Source organism: Pimephales promelas, chromosome 13 (assembly GCF_988280905.1).
Source record: "Pimephales promelas chromosome 13, fPimPro1.hap1.1, whole genome shotgun sequence".
Classification (NCBI taxonomy): domain Eukaryota; kingdom Metazoa; phylum Chordata; class Actinopteri; order Cypriniformes; family Leuciscidae; genus Pimephales; species Pimephales promelas.
In genome coordinates, this window is record NC_142781.1 from 19,640,737 (window position 1) to 19,661,605 (window position 20,869).

Genomic DNA, 20,869 nt, shown 5'->3' on the forward strand with positions numbered 1-20,869 from the left:
TGTGTTTTTAGAGGTCAATACATTTTGACTCTCGTCTCCTCTATTGTCAGTCAGATAGTACTTTTGTTTTATTTGCGTGCTCACTGTAGTCATGCCTCATAAAATCTATTTACAGTTTCAGTGTGTTGGCTCTACCTTTGCTCACAGGACTGTTTGGAGCTATTTCTTTACATTAGCCAGTTATAGGCAGTGAAATCCTGCTTTCAATTTGTACTGCATTTTAACAAGCACCATATTCCAGAGATTTTTATTGAGCCAACAGCTGTAAAGTGATGCTGTTTTTTATTGTAGACCTCATATTTCTCCAACCATCATGTTTGAGTGTGCAGGCCTTACGAAACATCCTCTTTAGTTACTAAAACTGTATATTACAAATTTCTCTTGAATATATTTTTTGCGAAGTTTAGTTTAATAGATTAAATGTTTTATTTTGTGTGTGTGTCTGTCTGTGTTGGTGAGGCAGGAATGTGCTCAGTATTTCCTGGAGGTGAAGGATAAAGATATCAAACATGCACTGGCTGGCCTGTTTGTTGAGATCCTCATCCCTGTTGCTGCTGTAAGTAATGCAGAGCTCTCAATTCATTCAAATCATATAATTTCACCCATGCTTGTGCAAAAATCATTCCTACGAGCTAGATTTCACATGCATGCTTCATAAATGTAATGCATTCTGGCTTAATTGCCATATTGCTACATCAACTCTGATTCAAATCAGTGTAATTTCACAATATGGCTACACAGAAAGCAGAACATTACTCAACTTTTCATTAATTCAAATCAGAATGTTTGTGTGATCTGTAAACACTCCGCTCTAGTCCCATTCCGGGTTTTCCATTTTCTTTGTAGAAAAATTTACGGCCAGAAATATATAAAAGTTTGAAATCAATAAAAGTTCATGCTGTATTTAAACCCTAAAATGTAGCTAGTTATGTGTCTGATACAGTGATATCAGAGTGATCTTAATAGCATTTCTAATTGTCCCTCAGGTGAACTTAAAGTGACTTAAACCTGCACCTCGTCTCTTGCAAAATCACTGAACTCTGCTCCATACTCTAATTTTGCTTCACACCAATCACGTACTCCGTTTCAGATACTGTTTGGTCCTTTGAAACAGTGCATTTTGTATACATATCATTTGACAGAGGCTTGGTGACTCTTCTCCAGAGTTCATGATGGTACATGTTTTGTCAAGTGGTTTGAGGTGGAGCTTGTGGTAGTTGCTACAGAAACACAATTGAAATGTATTTCGTGTTGCATTGGCAAGGTGAATAACACTTGAGTGATTTGTGTGCTGTTGGGCTCTGAGCGGGTGTACTGTAGCTCAGTATGAGGACTCAAATGTTTGTGCTTGTGTGTTTGAAGGCGGTGAAGAATGAAGTGAATGTGCCCTGCCTGAAGAACTTTGTGGAGATGCTCTACCAGACGACTTTTGACCTCAGCTCAAGAAAGAAGCACTCATTGGTACAGTGCTTTTCTGCTTTGATACATACTTTCCCACAATCCTCTGTATACTAGAACAGTCTGCCATCCAGAAGGCTTTCATTCTTCTGTGGATCACAAAAGGACAAGTTTAACTTATTTATTGTACATCCTTTTCCATGCAATTGTAAAGCTATGACACTTCAAAAAGTACCTTGACACTATCACTAAAGTGGTCCTTAACAGTTTGGTATTTTGTACCAAAACAAGTCGACTCTATCAAAAGTATTGAGTGAGAAATAGTTATTTTCTCCTTATGAAACTGAGAAAATTCTCCTTATGAAATGCATGAGAGGAAGTAGCAATGTCCGATTTGTTAATGAACTATTCTTTTCGATTAATAAATTGATCCAGTTCACAAAAGTGATTAATTCATGAATCTGACATCACTACTGCTTCTTTCAGAAACTCATGAACATCCCATGGAGTACTAGGGTGCATATGTTAAATGAAACAGGTTTATGTTTCACTCAACACAATAATACTTTTGCATCTTTCTTATTTACTTTTTTCCCTTTCTTTAAAAAAAAAGTCAACACTACTTTTAAAATATATTTTGAAATGTATGAAGAGCTCAGATGCAAAGCCTCTAAATGCCATTTGAAATTTTCTTCTTTAATGATGATTTTGATCAAACTTGTATATTTAAGTTCAGTAATTTCATTTAAATAACAATTAATAGGTAATTATCATTGCCATTTAAGTGAAATCACTGAACTTAAATATACAAGGTTGATAAAAATTATCATTCTAGAAGAAAATTTCAAGTGGCACTTAGAAGCTTTTGCATCTGAACTCTTCGTATTTTATTTTTGTGATAGCCAAGCTGATTTGTGTCACATGTCCTTCAGAAATTATTTAATATGATGATTTGCGGCTCAAGAAACATTTATTATTAGACATGTTGAAAACTGTTGGTCTGCTAAATATTTTTGTGTAAACGTTGAAATTAATTTCAGGATTCTCTTAGTAGAAAGTTCAGAAGAACAGAATTTGTTTGAAATATAAGTCTTTTGTACCTGTATGAATTTCTTTTATGTCTGGTTTAATCAATTTAATGCGTCCTTGCTAAATAAGTGTTCATTTCCTTTTCTCTTTTTTTTTTTACTTAAAAGTTTTCTGTCTCTCTTTTATCTCCCCAGGCATTGTATCCCTTGGTCACATGTCTGCTGTGTGTTAGTCAGAAGCAGTTCTTCCTCAATAATTGGCACATCTTTCTTCAGAACTGCCTTTCCCACCTAAAGGTAATGTTTTCTAATAGTACAATGAATACAGAGTATTTACTTTAGCTTAGTAATATCCTGTGAGAAAACTACTGCAGCTGAGAGTTTCACACAAATTGCACCATGGAAAATATAGCTTCCAGTAGCTATTCAAATAGCTAGTTACTAGTTTTACTAGATTTATAGTAACTATAAATCTTACATCACTATCAAATGTTGATTGGGTGCAGCAAAAATGAAAAAATATACAGATATATGATATACAGATTCTGAAGCCTGGTGCCAGATTTGGTGATTCAATATGAAAATTCACTCTGTAAATGGGTTGGTTCTGTTACATCATTTTAGAGAAAGGTGTGGCGCTACAGTTGACTTGCTTATATTGTTCATATAAGTATACCCGTGTCATCCACTCTTTCTCAATCATGTTTTAAAAACGTGTGTTTGTGCTGATACTTGTCCTCGTTCTTTTTCATTGTTCCTGGTTCAGCTACCAGGATGTGATCATTTTCCTAACTCCCTTTCCACAATGATGAGTTTTCCTCCAATCTATGCAACTTTATCATGTGAATCTTGAGGAATGGTCTGTGATGCTTTGATTTGGTGGTGGTGATTTTTATGAATGAGTGATCAATCTTGAAGCAACTCCCTGCAGTACCGATTAAATCCTCTCATCCTTTTCCCGGATCAGAATCGGACTGAAGTGTGAATCTTGCTCCTAATCCACTTTAGACACTTCATGTGTACATGTCATGTAAATGATTCAGGATCAGAGGTGACGTTTTCCTCAGTGATCTGGTGTTGTCTTGAGCCCATTGAGCCCAGGTTTATTGGATTTGTAGTCTCAGTGGTGGATGATTCCTCTCCTGATTGATTCTTGGATTGCCTTTATAGTTCTACTTGCCTGTCTGGTTCCCTGTCTGTTCTAACCCTGCTGTAGTTTGTCTCCCCTGACCAACAGACTTTAGTCAGAGTGGATGCCATATTATATTTGATGCATTGGTTTAGTCTACTCTGAATAAAATCTTCTTCACAATCACCCTTGCTTGTTTGCACACACACTAATCCTGCTTCCCCCTTTTTTTTTCTTTTTTCTGCTGTTTGTCTTCTCACCCATCTGAAACTCTTAATCAGCACGTCACCTTGATATAAATTAGAGCTAATCTTCCTAGAAGCTTTTGTCTAATGGGACATTTTCATTCCTTATGTAAATATAGATAAATGACTGAATACTTGTGTTGATTCTGTAGAGAATCTGACACTGAAGTATTAAATCCCATGCACCTTACACTTTGTTTTGCATGTTGTAGCAAAAAGCTTTGTTTTGTTCTTAAGTTTGTCTCTTGTTATTTTTCTAACCTGCATGTCTTTCCCCCCACCACCATCACCCCCTGTCCTCTGTCATCATTTTTGTTTCCCCTGCATGTTTATTGGCTCCAGATGCCGTCAAACAACAGCATCCGTAAGCAGATTGAGACCCTACAGGTGAGTTACCATGGTTACCCACAAGGAATCTTGCCCCGCCTCTGAGAGGTCATGTGATTGACCTTTATTCCACATGGGCTTCCTGAGACTTCTGGCTTTCACCTGTCCATAAATGAAACAATGCAAAATAGCTTCATTACTGTCCTGCTCAAGTTTCCGCACTGGAAAACCTGTAATTCATGTAAATATAGACTTTATAACATCTGTGCTCACCATCAGGGTAGAGGGATGTTTTATCTGAGGCCAAAATTCACTTACTGTCCTTAACCCAAAGTGAATATAAAATAAGCCTAACTACCTGTGCAGAAAAAAGTGTATTTTATAGAATTTGTAATCTAAGGGTTTTATTTCAGCTTGCTAGGGGACTGGGTTTGAAACTCAGCCTAAATTTTAGTGTTGCAAGCAAAATTGCAGCAGAGTTTGTCAGCAATCGCAATGCACTTCTGGAAGATTATTGATTTGAGTGATACTAGTTTTGGCTCAAATGTTGACCATCAGTTTTGAATGGCCTTGATGCCGCTGATCTCCAGACCATTTAAAGTGGTTTGTTTTAAATCTACACACATTTTAAATGCATCTCATTTGGCCAGACATCAAAAAAAGTATTCCAGATAATTCCATATAAATATGGTGTCTTTGTCGCTAAAAGACACTCACTATACGAGTGTGCTCATTTCTTATGTAATTGATATTAGCTGCAAACCTTGTGATCATATCGCCCCCAATGGTGAGTGTTGGTCATTACACCTTGCTTGATGCTCTTTACTGCAGTCTGATTAGCTGTGTGTGTGTGTGTGTGTGTGTGTGTGTGTGTGTGTGTGTGTGTGTGCGAGAGAGAGAGAGAACACTGCTTAGTCAGTGACTCGATTTGGACATGCCGCGATGTGTTAATCACAGATTCATTAGCAGAGTTTTAATGAATCCCTCTTTTATCATCCATTGCTTCTGCTGAACAGCCAATTTATGACTCCACTCTCTGTGCATCAATGCAGTTAAAGCAGAAATTACAGCTTTCATTGGCTTGTAAATGTCCAGTGCGTCATATTCCTTATTAGCTCATCATGAGCTGCAAGTGAACTATTGATCATCCATCATGATACAGATGAAGCAGCAGCTTTTTATAAATGAATCTGGCATTTTTTTTGGGGGGGGGTTGGATTAATTTATGAATTGTTGTCTTTAGAGGTAATTTTGACTCACTTGTATGACTCACATTTTTTTTTTCCATGGCTCTTGTTATGAGGTCTTGTTGTCTAAGGTTTGTGGCTATTTTTACCTGAATGTTTTTGTGCCTTTCTTTTTAGAACAAAGACCCCAAAATGTCTCGTGTTGCACTGGAGTCTCTGTATCGGCTTCTCTGGGTTTACATCATCAGGATCAAGTGTGAGAGCAACACAACCACACAGAGGTGGGTCACAGGATCCCTACACAATCATACAGATTTACAAAAACTAGTATGCACACATACTAGAATACGTAAAACATTCAATCACAGACATGCCATAATTGGAGGAGGTAAACATCTAACAAAAACAAAAAGACTAAAAACTTTTTCCATGTAACTATATTATCTCTTTTTCCTCACAGTCGTCTCCTCAGTATTGTAACAGCACTTTTCCCGAAGGGCTCTCGTAGCGTGGTGCCCAGGGACACACCCCTCAACATCTTTGTTAAGATCATTCAGTTTATCGCTCAGGTAAAAATTCAATCAAAACATATTTCAGAAATGCTGATATTCCGATCCAGTCCTATATAGCGATGTCTCATTTTCCTTCTCTATCTATCCACTTTCCCATTTACTGTCTTTTGTTTTAACATGTTAAAGGCAAAAAGCACATAATACAATTAAGTGTTTTGCTTTTATAAGTGTGGTGTGTTTTTTCCTCTCTGAAGGAAAGACTGGACTTTGCTATGAAAGAGATCATCTATGACCTGCTGTGTGTGGGCAAGTCTCACAAGACTTTCACCATTAATCCAGAGGTGTGTGAAGAGACAGTACCTACAGACACACACACACACACACACACATACACGCACAAGACCAGACATTTTTATAAACAATTAACACTTAACCTTAAAGTTCTATACATTAAAATTAATTAATAGAATATGAACTTTTTTCAAGCGCCTCCATACTTGAAAAACTGCGGAAAATTACTTTTAGACAGGAAATGATGTAATATTTACATATACATGGTCTATTCGCACGGGATTACTATTACCTGAGGTAATTTTTATGGACCTTTTTACAGAAGGTAAAAGACACCATAATCTTTACTAACATCGTCCGTAATGACGTATCGAATATCCAATATCGACCAGTACATATATAAATGTATAATCTATTGCCAACTTTTCTGTTAAAAAAACACAAAAAATATTAGGCGATTGGGCCTCTGATTGTGGTGTTGGATGGATACAAATATAAATACAAAAACGAATTATCACTCTCGGTCTCTTTGTCTCTCTCTCAGAGGATGAATATTGGTCTTCGGGCCTTCCTGGTGATAGCTGACAGCCTACAACAGAAAGATGGCGAGCCACCCATGCCCACCACAGGTGTCATCTTACCCTCAGGCAACACACTGCGGGTCAAAAAGATCTTCCTCAACACCACCCTCACAGATGAGGAAGCCAAGGTCATCGGTACGGACCCTTACTGTTCCTACAAAGTTCTCCAAAAAAGAAGACATTCTTGAGTACAGCTTCCCCTACCCCAAAGCATTTGGTCAAATTGGATTAGTACGTTTTTAATGCAATTGTGATTCCTTGAGCATGAGCTGTCCTCTTTGAGCTTTTAGTATAAATGAAGCTGAGACTTCTGCCAAGTCATTTTTTGTGTAAGTTTTTAAATGGGACAGTTTGAAATATTTTGAGGAAAGTTTGCATAAAATTCAGCTGGCATAAAATTCAGGTAGCTTATAATGATGCCTTGAGAATTCTGCTGAGAAGACCACGCTGGTGTAGCGCCAGTGAGATGTTTGTGGCGGCAGGTGTTAATACCCTGCAAGCCACATTGAGAAATTTCATGTACAAATTTATATGTCGGTTGAATAACTCAGAGAATTATATAATTGTGGCTTTGACCAATATCAAATTTAGCACTACACGGTATGTGTCCAAGTTATGGAAGCATTGGTATAGTTGTCTCCTTTGAAGTATGTATTATATTGTGTGTATTGTCTTATTGTCTTTTTTATCTGGACCGGTGAGTCTGTAACAAAGTTTATTATTATTATACCTGAATTTGACTTTACATTTTTAATAAAAATGAAATGCATCGCATGCCTGCCCAATAGTTCAGATGGTGGTGTATTTATCTGGCCTCATTGTTAAGAGTTTGAGGAAATGTCTCTGTATGTAGTCCATTTTCCGTTCTGCGTGTGAACTAAGCTTTTCTCTTTCTCTGTGTGTTTGTCTGTCTAGGCATGTCTCTTTATTACCCTCAGGTCAGAAAGGCCCTGGATAACATCCTCAGGCACCTGGATAAAGAGGTGGGACGATCTATGAGCATGACCAACGTTCAGATGTCCAACAAAGAGCCAGAGGACATGATCACGTTAGTTCTTGAGATTATATTGACTTAAGAATGTTGAAATTTTAAAGCTGTTTGAAAATAAATGGTGTGGTTTATGTGTGTGTGTTCTGTTTTAGAGGGGAGCGTAAACCGAAGATTGATCTGTTCCGGACATGTGTTGCTGCCATTCCCAGACTAATCCCAGATGGCATGAGCAGACAGGATCTCATCGAGCTACTGGCCAAGTAATGACCTTTGACCCTTTGACTTTTATTTGTCCATTTGTGTCATTTAATTTGTGCGGTTCAACCCGAATCCGTCACAACGTCAACCCTCATTCATCACCGCAAGAAAACGTCACCCTTTCCCCACTTCACTAGTTCTGTTGTTATTATTGAACAATTGCATTTATACCTACTGATCATTCACTTCAGCAGACATATCTTGACTAGTACGAATTTCATTATTCAACTCTGATTCACAAGCTTTCATTTTCATTCAAAATTGTTGGAGGCAATAGCCCTGTGGGTAGCGTTCCAACAAGTTCGAGTCCTGGCTCTCTTTCCCTCTTCATTTTCTGCCAGTTCTCGAAACTGTTCAGTTATTGCATAATCTGCCTGATTGTTATAGTGCATAAGGTTCTTTGTGAGTGCAATGTTTTCATTTTTCCAAACGTTTTTGAAACAGATTAATTTAAAGATCCTGTCATACAAAGTGTTTAGTTACTGTTATTCAGAAAAGTACCCAGCCATATGAACTATGACATTTCCATGTATTCATGACTTCCTGTACAGTACAACAACCACATTCTGAGTCAGACTTCCTTTTAAGTCTTAATTGACTCTGTGCACGAGAAAAATGCTAACTTCCGCCTTGAGGGCGGATGTTGGGTACTTCGGTTCCGGTTGCCGTTGTTTACATCCTACATCAGTGGACCGGCTATCTAAAGCTTAGCTATCTAAATATATTTGTCTAAAACTATGTTCGTTTGTTCATTGTCAAGTCAACCAACACAGTTTTCACTCATATTTGGGTGGAGCAGGCGCTGCTGCATTGTGAAAAGTAAACGATATTTCACATTTTGTCACCGCACCCAAGCAGTCGCTTTACAGAGCGGAGCGTTGCGTATCCATGACAACTAGAAGGAAGTTTTTAGGCTAATATTATTTATTATATTATACCCTTTAACCAGGAGAAGCCCCTGGGTTTAGAACCTATTTTGCAAGGGAGACCTGTTTAGAAATATGTGTGAACAGCCTAATATGTGTTAAACAGCCTAACTTGATAACGAACGAACGTCGGATACCTTTACTCCCTGTATGTGTATGACATGTATAGTGGTTGTCAACACTGATCTATATGACATTCTATATAGATAGCTAGTGGTTGTCAACAACATAGCATCTGAACATCATAAACAAAACAATGGCCAACACAAACTGTTCTGGAAAATGCACTTTCTAACGCATGATTTCGCATTTTATAATGTATAGAGAGATATAACAGAAACGCATGATTTCGCATTTTATAATGTATAGAGAGATATAACAGTTACCAAATCGCATAGCTTGAGCACGTAGCATGGCAACATTAATGTCCGAGTGATTCCACGTGTACCGCGTGCTACACGCCGTCAAATGTCCGAGCGAAACAAAACAAAATGTAGATCTACATCTGGGGAGCGATATTTATTTTTTCCTAGGATGGTAGGAGTGACGGGTAGGTTGGGGTTGAGGTAGGTCATATGCTATATATATATATACACTGTGTATATATATATACAATAATAACGTTAAGTCAACGGTATTCATAAACACGCTGAAAAGAGATTATGCGTGTTGATAGCATGCCAAAAATACGTGATACGTGTCATACATACGCAATTTCATGAGATCAGTCAGAGCATGGATGTTGTTGTGACTTAACGTTCCCTTCAAAATGATGCAAATACTGAGAAATGTAATATTTAAACCCCTTCTCTCTTGCTCTGGGGAGCTGGAGGAAAATCATTAGCCAGTCGATGAACATAATCGACTGTAATATTCGGCAAATGTTCAAGACATCTGGAGAAACATACATCCTCTACGTCGTCCATCAGGCTACCGGAAACTAGACACCCCATATCGGTTTCGCAGCCAGAACTAGCATATGCTAACGTGCACATAGTCCATAGCATGTAGTCAGAACCTGGTACCCAATTGACCTCTCTGCGATTCTCGTGACACATGATGCTATTATGAAGATTATGATGATGTGTATCATTTATTTATTGCATTTTGTATACAATGACTCTTTCTTTCTCCCACTCATCCAGACTGACAATCCATATGGATGAGGAGCTGCGTGGTCTGGCGTTCACCACTCTGCAGGCTCTGATGGTGGACTTCCCAGACTGGAGAGAGGATGTGTTGTCTGGTTTTGTGTATTTCATTGTGAGGGAGGTGACTGACGTTCACCCCACGCTACTGGACAACGCTGTCAAGATGCTGCTGCAGCTCATAATACAGTGGAGACAGGCGGTACAGAGCAGCAACCGCAGCCATGAATCACAGGTGCTGTCATACAACAGAATTAATTGACATTTTTAATATACATTTTTATTGATATTGATGGTGTTCAGATTAGGCCTTCAAAAACTGTGCAGAACCTGGGAGTTTTGTTTACTTTCATTCACACATAGGTCAGACTGTTAAATCATGCTGCTTTCACCTGCAGAATATTGTTCGTATACGTCCTTCTCTTAACTTTGGAGATGCTGAAACTGTTATTCATGCTTTCATAACTTCCAGATTGGACTACTGTAATTCGACCATTTTGCAAGATGTAAACAACACTGGTCCAGAAACACTTCCTGTTTCAGTTTGTAAAGATGTACACATGTAAAGAAAACATCTTAAAGATGTTTGTTTAACTTTTTGATTCAGTTTTATATGTTCTGTTGGTTGTATTTTATCCCAGCTTTTATGTAGTGTTAAAAAACTAAAACAGGAAGTGCTTCTGGACCAGTGTTTACATCTTGCAAAATGGTCTATACAGCGGCCTACCCACCAAAGCAATACATCACCTTCAAATGGTTCAAAACTCTGCTGCTTGAGCACTTACATATAACAAAAAATCTGCACATATTACCCCTATCCTTCATCAACTTCACTGACTTTCTTTGGTCGATCCAGTTTAAAATATTAGTCTTAGTTTTTAAAGCTCATCACGGTCCCGCACCTTAGTACCTCACTGAGTTAATAGTGCAACCATATCTTCCTGCTCGGCCTCTTAGATCTAGCAACGACAATTTGCTTGTCGTCCCCAGGTTTAAACTATTTACTGTGGCTGGTAGGGCTTTTTGTGTTGGAGGCACTAAAGTATGGTATAAGCTGCCCCCTAATCTTTGGGCCATTGACAATCTACAAATCTTCAAATCAAAACTTAAAACTCATATCTTTATCATGCTCAATAGACCATTTCACAAGATGTAAACAACACTGGTCCAGAAACACTTCCTGTTTCAGTTTGTAACTGTTTTCTTTATTTCACATGTAAAGAAAACATCTTAAAGATGTTTGTTTAACTTTGTGATTCAGTTTTAAATGTTCTGTTGGTTCTATTTTATCCCAGCTTTTATGTAGTGTTAAAAAACTGAAACAGGAAGTGCTTCTGGACCAGTGTTGTTTACATCTTGTGAAATGGTCTATAAATAATCTTCAATTCTATTCTCTCTCACCTCTAATCTCTCACCCCTATTTTTATTTTACATCTTTTGTCGAAATGTATATTTTGCAAAAAAGGTTTGTATGTTAGATATAGCCTAAAAAGCTGACTGTCTGTTTCTTTTGTCTATCTTCTATTTGTAATTTTTGTGAAGTGACCTTGGGTTCTTGAAAGAAAAAAAAAACATATTATTATTATTCATCAAAGAATCCTGAAAATGAAATTTTAACTAACATTAATTAATATTAATAAATGTATTTAACCTTTAATACATGTAAAAGTAATACATTTAAAATAGAAATATGTTGCTCATTATTTCATGTTATTTAATGCATTAACAAATGTTAATAAATGAGACCTCATTGTAAAGTATTACCATTACATTTTACCATGTATTAAAATAAATTTTAAAATGATAATTAAATTTGTAGTATTTAAAATAATAACATTTTTGATCAAATAAATGTAGCCTTGGAAAGCAAAAACATTAAATAAATATACATAAAAATCCTGCCGACCCCAAACTTTTGAACGGTAGACTGTGTATTTCTTACTTTTATTTGTCTTAAAAAGTAGCGTATCATACAGTTTAAACTTGTAGATTAACATGGTATTTATTGTACATACTTTTAGAGCCCTTCTCTCCCTCTGGAGCGATCTCCTCTCTGGACGGTTCTGCATGTGGTAGAGGGTCTGGCTCTGGTCGTGCTGTGCAGCTGTCGACCTGCAACACGCAGACTCGCTGTCAATGTCCTCAAAGAGGTTCGATCACTCCACACGGCTCTCGGCATCGTTAAGGTAACTCTGAATGACTTCCTGTTGTTCACCTACATGAGATGACCTTTTTGCTCTTCATATTCATTGCATTGTCTTGTTTTTCTCTCTCAGGGAGATGAGGAGTTGGCTATAGACGTGATGGACAGATTGAGTTCTTCAGTCCTCGAGAGCTTTATTCACCTTACTGGGGCCGATCAGGTGAGGAAATGTGAAACATTATGAATGGTGGATACTAGTCTCCCCCCCAGACAGGAATTCTTAGAGACCTCTTGTCCAAAAGCAAAAAATAAAAATCTCATTATCATTTTTTTTTTTGCCCCTTTTTGCTGTAGACAAATCTGCTGTACTGTCCCAGTGGAATAGACCTTCAGACTCTGGCAGAGTGGAGCTCATCTCCCATCAGCCACCAGTTTGATGTGGTAAGCCCTTCCCACATCTGGGTGTTTGCCCATGTGACGCAAGGTCAGGACCCCTGGGTCATCAGCCTGTCTAGTTACCTGCGGCAAGAGAACCTGCCCAAGCACTGCCCCACTGCGCTGAGCTACGCTTGGGTCTTCGCCTCCACACGCCTTCAGCTGCTCTCGCCACAAGTCGACATCAAGTATGTTTTCACTTTCAAATGTGTCTCTAGTAGGGATGGGTGAATGGGTTAAAAACTTCACTATATCTCAGTATGTTTAAAGACATAATTAATATTCCTGTGTGACCTTTGACCTTGCAGCAGCCCGATCAATGCTAAGAAGGTGAACAGCATGAGCGGTAGCAGTGACTCATACGTGGGGCTTTGGAGGAACTACCTAATCCTCTGTTGCAGTTCTGCCACCTCATCCTTATCTTCATCCTCCTCATCCTCTTCCTCATCGGCCCCCGGCTCTGTCCGCTGCTCCCCACCTGAGACGCTGGCATCCACCCCAGACAGCGGATATAGTTATGACTCAAAGGTCAGAGGTCTTATAACCCTACCAGCTCTAATGTCAAATGCGATGATTAACACTGTTAAATGTGATACATTTTGGACACCATATTTTAAATGATGAACAAGTTTGTTTGTGTTTATGCAGATCATTAGCATTCCGTCCCCTTCCTCCTTGTTCAAGCATGTGGTTCCCATGATGCGCTCTGAGAGCATGGACATCACTGAGTCTCTTGTCCTGGGGCTTGGCCGGACCAACCCTGTTGCCTTCAGGTGCGTCTTAGGATCACATGTCCTAGATCTTATTAGTAGGTTTAAACGGGACCTCTCCCAAGTGGTCAGACTCACATTTTGGGCTGACACTTATGCGTCTGAAATGAACCTCCAGTGAAGGAGACAAACTTAACAAAAAATGTAGAGAAAAATATGCTACAAGTTAGTATATGCTTAAACCAAGTGATATGTCTTGCAGAGAGTTGTTGGAAGAGTTAAACTCCATCATTAAAGAGGCACTTGAGAGAAGGCCAGAGGTGAGTTGACCTGTTAACAGTTTAACTATGAAGGAATTTCTGCTTACAAGGACTCATGGATACATGTTCTATTAGACCATTTAAATCCAAGCTTTTTTGTTTATCTATTCACGATACAGTAGCACATCTACATAAAATAAAATATTTGATCCTTGTGATTTTTGTTTGTTTGTTTGAGCAGAATATGAAACGACGCCGGCGTCGTGACATTCTCAGAGTCCAGCTGGTCCGGATTTTTGAACTACTGGCTGATTCTGGAGTAATCAGTCAGACGTAAGTCTCACACATACTGTACTGTACATACATACACACTCATACGTACACTACCATTGAAAATGTTGTTTTTTATATGTATATTATTTTAAAATAAATGAACACTTCAGCAAGGATTCATTAAACTGATCAAAAGTTACAGTAAAGACATACAAAAAAAATTCTATTTAAAAAAACGCCGTTCTCTTGAACGTATTCATCTAAGAATACTGAAATGTAATATATCATGGTTTCCACAAAATTATAAAGCAGCACAATTGTTTTCAACATTGATGATAAGTAATATTTGAACACCAAATCAGCATATTAGAATGATTTAGAAGGATCATGTGACACTGAAGATTGGAGTAATTCAACTTTGACATCACAGGAATAAACATCTACAAATATATTAAAATACAAAACAGTGATTTTAAATTACAGTATTATTTAACAATATTTATATTTTACTCTATTTTTAATCAAATAAATGGAGCCTTGGAGAGCATAAAATACTTTTTTCAAAAAATATTATAAAATCTTACAAAATCTTTCATAAAGTTGGGGTCAAAACTGGTACTGCAATCACTTTCAAATTACTGTGGAGTGGTTTATCCCCTTCCCGCCAGATAGGCTGCAGGATCCAACATTTTTTATCCAACACGTTTGGAGCTGCACCTGTCGTAACTAGAGCAGAGCTGGCAACCCAGATACTGCAACACTACTGTGTCCGTGATTGGTAAATAGTTGCAGGGTGGAGCATCAGACCAAAACACAACATGACAACATCAACATCAGTTGAGGGCTGAGGGCTACAGCTTCTCTTTTTTTATATGAAAATATCCTGGCTGGACTACTGTTGTTGTCAGTGATATAAGTATTTGAAATGAACATGATTTCTTAATGTCTAGTGACATATCAGGGCCATTTTATGATTATTTGAAATAAATTTCTTACATATGGCTCCTTTAATATAATAAGCTTATAAAAAGAGTACTTTATTTACAATTAAAACGGTATATTTTAATAGGTATATTCCTATTAAATGAGATTTTTTTTAAATCGATTCTTTTCTCTGCATCAGTGCAAAATCGTTCACATCAGCCTAAAAACAATTATATTCCCCTGCTGTAATTTGTGTGTTGTTTGTGCAGTGCAAGTGGTGGTCTGGATGGGGAGTCTCACTCTCTGAACAGCACTCTACTGGAGTACGTGGATCTCACCCGACAGCTTCTGGAAGCTGAGAACGACAAAGATTCAGACACACTGAGAGACATCCGCTCTCACTTCAGTGCCCTAGTGGCCAACATCATACAGAATGTACCAGGTACACATACACAAGGCCTTTTTTCAGCAGGTCTTAGTTCACTTCACTGCAGTTTAACTTGAACTGACCTCATGATTGTGTTTCTGCAGTACATCAGAGGAGGAGTATATTCCCTCAGCAGTCACTGAGGCACAGTCTGTTCATGCTCTTCAGTCATTGGGCTGGACCCTTCAGCATCATGTTCACACCACTGGACCGATACAGTGACCGCAACATGCAGATTAACAGACACCAGTACTGCGCACTGAAGGTACATTCTCACAAAACACACATTTGCCTTTGCAGCCGCCTCAAATTTAACTTTTATGGAGTGTGAATATGGTCTATGATGTGTGTCTGCACAGGCCATGTCCGCAGTGCTATGTTGTGGTCCGGTTGCTGATAACGTTGGCCTGTCTTCTGATGGGTATCTGTATAAGTGGCTGGACAACATTCTAGACTCTCAAGACCGCAAGGTAACCACACGCCACTCAAATGCCCGCTTTAGCATCACTAACCAATCGACTTTTATTAACTGTGACGTGTGTGTATCTTTGTACTCAGGTGCATCAGTTGGGTTGTGAGGCAGTGATGTTGTTATTAGAGCTGAACCCAGACCAGAGCAATCTGATGTTCTGGGCAGTGGATCGCTGCTACACTGGCTCACGCAGGGTTGCTGCCGGCTGCTTTAGAGCAATCGCCAATGTCTTTCACAACAGGTACATATGACAATGAGCCAGTGATGGATGTGATTTAATTTGTGTTAGTAATTCAGATTAAATGAATACTGTGTGTTTTTTGTCTCTTGCAGGGATTACCAGTTTGACACTGTTGTTCTGCTGAATCTCATCTTGTTTAAAGCTGCCGACTCTTCCAGAGACATCTATGAGGTCGCCATGCAGCTATTGCAGGTCAGTAAATATGCTTCCTTGAGTCAAGGGAAAATAATGGGATTTTCATATAATAATATATCATAATAAACACAAAAAATGCATAAATCGTTTAAATAGCAGTTCTCATATTAAACAAAGTCTACAAAAATTATAAACTAGGACCATGCTCTGCTTCCTGGATAAAGACTTGCTTCCTTTTTTAAAGTTTGTGTGCATTTTAATTGTGAAACATTTGCACAATTTATTTGTGCTGGGAGATAGAGAAACTAAGGGAAGAGGAACTTTGATAAACTTTGTTTCATTTAGCCAGAGTAAAGGCTGTAATACACTAAAAAACTTTTGAAATCATACACTTGCCAACTTTACAGAGGTAAATCCCTTCCTGGGGCTCTAAATGACTGAGGATCACACACCAGACATCATTTTGAACACAACAAACTCGCACATAAACATGCGCCACGTTGATGGATGCATTACAAATGAAAAAAAAAATGTTTTTAAAAATGGCTCAAAATATCAAACATGTTTCATATCCTCCGACTGGATGAAATTATAGTCTTAAAGGATTAGTTCACCTCAAAATTAAAATTTCCTAATAATTTAGTCACCCCCATGTGATAGAAGATGTCTTTCTTTCCTCAGCGGAAGAGAATACGTTTTTTGAGGAAAACATTTCTGGATTTTTCTTTGAATAATGGGCTTCAATGGCAACCTACATTTTGAAGTCCAAATCAGTGTAGTTTAACTTCAAATGTTCGGATTGAGCTCAAATTTGGACAAACATCACGTTATGTATTCCAGCCATAAGCATAAAGTCGTGTCTACTTTACAACTCATTTTGGGCAAGAACTGGCAAGTGGGCTCATCTGAATGACCATGTAAAGTGACTAGCCAGAGTTTATGGTCAAACAAGTGAAGTCTGATTTGAAGTTACTGGCTGAATAAGTTGTAGTAAATATTAATGTGTGTATGCATGTGTTTGCATGTTAGATTCTGGAGCCCAAACTGTTCCGTTACGCCCATAAACTGGAGATCCAGCGTGCTGATGGGGTCTTGTCTCCAGCCTCCCCTCTTCCTCACCTGTACTCAGTGTCCTACTACCAGCTCAGTGAAGAACTGGCACGGACTTACCCGGAACTCACCCTGCCCATCTTTTCAGGTGCCAGTGTTATTCTTTACTAAAACTAAATATTAATACGTAATGTGAATAAAGCTGAAATAGAATAATATATCAATAATGGCAGCATTTTCCCCTACACACTTACTGTGTTTGTAATGAGATTCTGGGTGGTTTTATTCAGAGGTGAGTCAGAGAATACAGACAGCACACCCTGGTGGGCGACAGGTGATGCTGCATTATCTTCTACCCTGGATGAACAACGTGGAGCTGGTGGACTTCAAGCCTTCAGTAAGGCGTCAAGATGAACCTTCGTCCACGGAGGAAGAGGAGGATGGCCATGAGAGAGATCTGATGATGGTGAACAGCCGTCGCTGGCTGAAAGGAGAGGGCTGGGGTTCACCACATGCCACTACCATGATCCTCAATAACCTCATGTTCATGACTGCAAAGGTAAGTGCCCACATACTACATGCAGACTATGTGCTGACTATTGGACAGGGTTTCTACTGTCTCAAAAAAAACCAAATTTTTCTGTTGTTTCCTAGTTCTTAGTAAAATATATTTTTGGCAACATATGTCTTGATTTTCATTGGCTAGATGTTGAATGGAGTTATTTGTATGTTAAGTTATAATAGATTGTAATGTATTCTGTCACACATTAATCAATTAATTTTTTTTGTGTATATATTTTACAAAATCATTTTGGAATATTTATTTGAGTTTTGTTTTATTATTGTTTATTTATTATTTTATTATGTAAATTAGGGATACCCCCAAGGTCCACTTTAAAAAAATAAATAAATTAATAAAAATTAATTGATAAAAACTCCTGATATAAATATAATACTTTAACACATTTATACCAAAGTTTTCAAGAAGATTATTACAAAAATGTTAATATGGTCTAAATTTACAGTATGGCGATGAGTTTGCATGGTCAGAGATTGAGAATGTCTGGACCACTTTAGCTGACAGCTGGCCCAAGAATCTGAAGATCATCCTGCATTTTCTCATCAGCATGTCTGGAGTCAACAGTGAACCAAGTCTCCTGCCTTATGTGAGTAACACCTTGCCCTGCCAATCAAACACCAGATACTCAATACCTGAGTATATGGGCTGCACTTGAGACTATGTTACCGAACTAGTTTGTTGGATACTATTGTGTTTCTGAATGTTTTTTTTTTTTCTAATATTTTCAGATCAAGCGAGTGGTGGTGTATCTGGGCAGGGATAAGACGATGCAGCTGCTAGAGGAGTTAATGTATGAGCTGGAGCTAACAGACCCTGTATCCTCAGCTGTCACTCATATGGATAACCCACCCTACTACCGCATTTCTTCCTCTTACAAGATCCCATCTGTTACATCAGGTATATATGCTTTAAACCAGTATGACTATTTATCTTTCTCAACATGACCTTTATACAAACGAAGTTTACTATCTTTATAGATACCCAAAAGAAAATGTATTGAAGTAGGAACAAAACATATTTTAACAAAATAAACATTTTAAACAAAAAAATAAAGCTTCCTGATAAATATGTGTTGATAAATCTTGAGATCTAAGGAAATGTTCTTATTTTCACATTTTCTTTTGTTTAAATATTTTCTTTTTCAGGAACAACGTCCAGTAGTAACACCATGGTTCCTGGACCTGATGGGCACCATGACAGTAAACTCAAAGATTCCAACATGGAAGACGGGTAATAGTTAATACTGAAACTACAGGATTAGGAATCTTGTTTGGAAATGGGGTCCGTATTTAAGAAAACATTTATGTTGCATTTGTCCTCAGTGTTTACACACACAAAAAAAAACATATAATTCGACCTGTTTGCTCACACCAAAAAATATACAGCTCGAACAAATTAATTCATGCAAGACTTTGTAATGAATTGGTCAATATAACTAATCCCATCAAACTGCCGAAGTCTTTATTTTTTATACTGCTGAAAATAAACCAAGATCTGTTTATTAGCTATTTCTGACTGGTTGTTCATTATTTGGTGGTTCCTCATTAGTACTTTGTTGAATTATGAAAATGTTAAGTGAAACTTGAATTTCTGACGTTCTATGTATCTGCACAGTTACACTCATTTGGACATCTACACTGGTCTGAACAGTAATCTGAACCGACAGCACCATCGACTGGAGTCCCGCTACAGCAGCAGCTCAGGAGGGTCCTACGAGGAGGAAAAGAGTGAGTACATTAACATCACTACTTCAAATCAGTGCTCCCTCTTTCTTACTTATCAAAAACACTCAGTCTCAAGACAGACTCAAACATAAATCAAACACTGTTTTTTTGTTTTTTGTTTTACTTTCTATACATCAAAGAATCCTGAAAATGTATTGAAATGTGACACTAGGGACTGGAATAATGGCTGCTGACAATTCAGATTAAATTACATTTTAAAATATATTAAAATAGATACACATATTTTAAATGATAATAAAATTTCCCAATGTTACTGTTTTTCTTTTATTTTTGATCCAATAAATGTATCCTTGGTGAGCATAAGAGAAATCTCACTGACCTCGAACTATTGAACTGTAGTGTTTATGATCATGTTGTTTCTCTCTTTAGGTGACTCGATGCCTGTCTACGCTAACTGGCGTCTAAAGGTGATGGATCATAACCAGTCAGAGCCTCTTCCGTTTCCTCCCACTGGCGGCTGCTGGTCCCCACTTATTGATTACCTGCCTGAGACCACCACACCTGTAGTCTCCTTGCACAGGTGAAGGACATATTTAGTGTGTTCCCTTTCGATACTTTACTCGTACTGCGTCGCTAGGCGCTGTTATGGGAAAACTCCTTTTTTCTAATAATCACGCAGTGAAACTGCACGGCTATTGGTTCGTGCAGAGTAATACAATGAACCAATGGGGAGGCAGCGGAGTGACGTTCAGGATGATTACTTTAAAACAGATCCTCTCCCAAATATGCCCAGGTAACTGATTCTTCTCTCTGGACCTGAAAGGCTTTCACATCCAGATAGCCCCCATCACAGGTGATTCTTGAGTTTCACCTTCAAGGGAGTAGCATATTTGTATACGATCCTGCCGTTCCACTTGTCCACATTTACCAGGTTCTATAATCTAGAAGTCCCTGCTCTGCAGGCACAAGTCCTTTCTGCTCGTGGATTTGGCCTCAGCTGAGCCCAAACCACTATGAAATGTTCCCCCTATTATATGGGGTAACTCTGTGGCTATCGCCTATTGCTGTAATACCTTCGTGGCTCTGATCAAGGTCTAGGCCACTGGTAACAGGCTATTGCCTTCTCTTACCTGACCAGCTCTTGGCCCTTCTAGTGCCTAGGCTATACAGGTTTTCTTGGAACAATTGTCTAGGGCAGGATCGACCTGGTTTTCGTTCCTAGGCGGCTCCGACTTGCATCAAAGCTCCTAGTGAAATGAGTATTTCCCTATTATGTCTTGGTTCCTCAAGACTCTGCTGAGGGCTTAAGGCCAAGTATATCATTAGTCGTTCCGCAGCCATAGCACGGTGTGATTGTATTGGTTCCCCATTACAGTGTCTTGCAAAGCAATACGAGTAAAGTATTGAAAGGGAACGTACTCGGTTCCCTGAGATACGGGAACGAATACTGCGTTTCAGGCCATGCTATATTTCTGCATGACACTCCACTCCAGATGCCAGATCGCCTGCTTTA

The 20,869-nt window shown here is 38.4% G+C and overlaps 1 protein-coding gene across 9 annotated transcripts in view; it reads left to right on the plus strand.

The window, feature by feature from the left end:
• The window catches only part of fryl (FRY like transcription coactivator), a 103,536-nt gene that overhangs the window by 56,114 nt on the left and 26,553 nt on the right, over window positions 1–20,869 (plus strand). For 6 of the 9 annotated variants that reach the window (XM_089118582.1, XM_089118583.1, XM_089118578.1 and 3 more), the window contains 30 exons: window positions 464–556; window positions 1,363–1,461; window positions 2,622–2,723; window positions 4,143–4,187; window positions 5,492–5,595; window positions 5,775–5,883; window positions 6,081–6,167; window positions 6,662–6,833; window positions 7,614–7,746; window positions 7,842–7,949; window positions 10,019–10,256; window positions 12,043–12,207; window positions 12,298–12,384; window positions 12,519–12,787; window positions 12,908–13,127; window positions 13,248–13,372; window positions 13,572–13,629; window positions 13,811–13,902; window positions 15,036–15,208; window positions 15,298–15,458; window positions 15,553–15,663; window positions 15,752–15,906; window positions 15,999–16,098; window positions 17,071–17,239; window positions 17,382–17,650; window positions 18,117–18,257; window positions 18,400–18,568; window positions 18,817–18,901; window positions 19,286–19,398; window positions 19,786–19,936. In XM_089118582.1, coding sequence (XP_088974708.1) covers window positions 464–556; window positions 1,363–1,461; window positions 2,622–2,723; window positions 4,143–4,187; window positions 5,492–5,595; window positions 5,775–5,883; window positions 6,081–6,167; window positions 6,662–6,833; window positions 7,614–7,746; window positions 7,842–7,949; window positions 10,019–10,256; window positions 12,043–12,207; window positions 12,298–12,384; window positions 12,519–12,787; window positions 12,908–13,127; window positions 13,248–13,372; window positions 13,572–13,629; window positions 13,811–13,902; window positions 15,036–15,208; window positions 15,298–15,458; window positions 15,553–15,663; window positions 15,752–15,906; window positions 15,999–16,098; window positions 17,071–17,239; window positions 17,382–17,650; window positions 18,117–18,257; window positions 18,400–18,568; window positions 18,817–18,901; window positions 19,286–19,398; window positions 19,786–19,936 — 4,103 coding nt within the window. The remainder of the gene's footprint in view (window positions 1–463; window positions 557–1,362; window positions 1,462–2,621; window positions 2,724–4,142; window positions 4,188–5,491; window positions 5,596–5,774; window positions 5,884–6,080; window positions 6,168–6,661; window positions 6,834–7,613; window positions 7,747–7,841; window positions 7,950–10,018; window positions 10,257–12,042; window positions 12,208–12,297; window positions 12,385–12,518; window positions 12,788–12,907; window positions 13,128–13,247; window positions 13,373–13,571; window positions 13,630–13,810; window positions 13,903–15,035; window positions 15,209–15,297; window positions 15,459–15,552; window positions 15,664–15,751; window positions 15,907–15,998; window positions 16,099–17,070; window positions 17,240–17,381; window positions 17,651–18,116; window positions 18,258–18,399; window positions 18,569–18,816; window positions 18,902–19,285; window positions 19,399–19,785; window positions 19,937–20,869) is intronic. The other 3 variants (XM_089118579.1, XM_089118581.1, XM_089118584.1) reach the window with 1 other exon arrangement.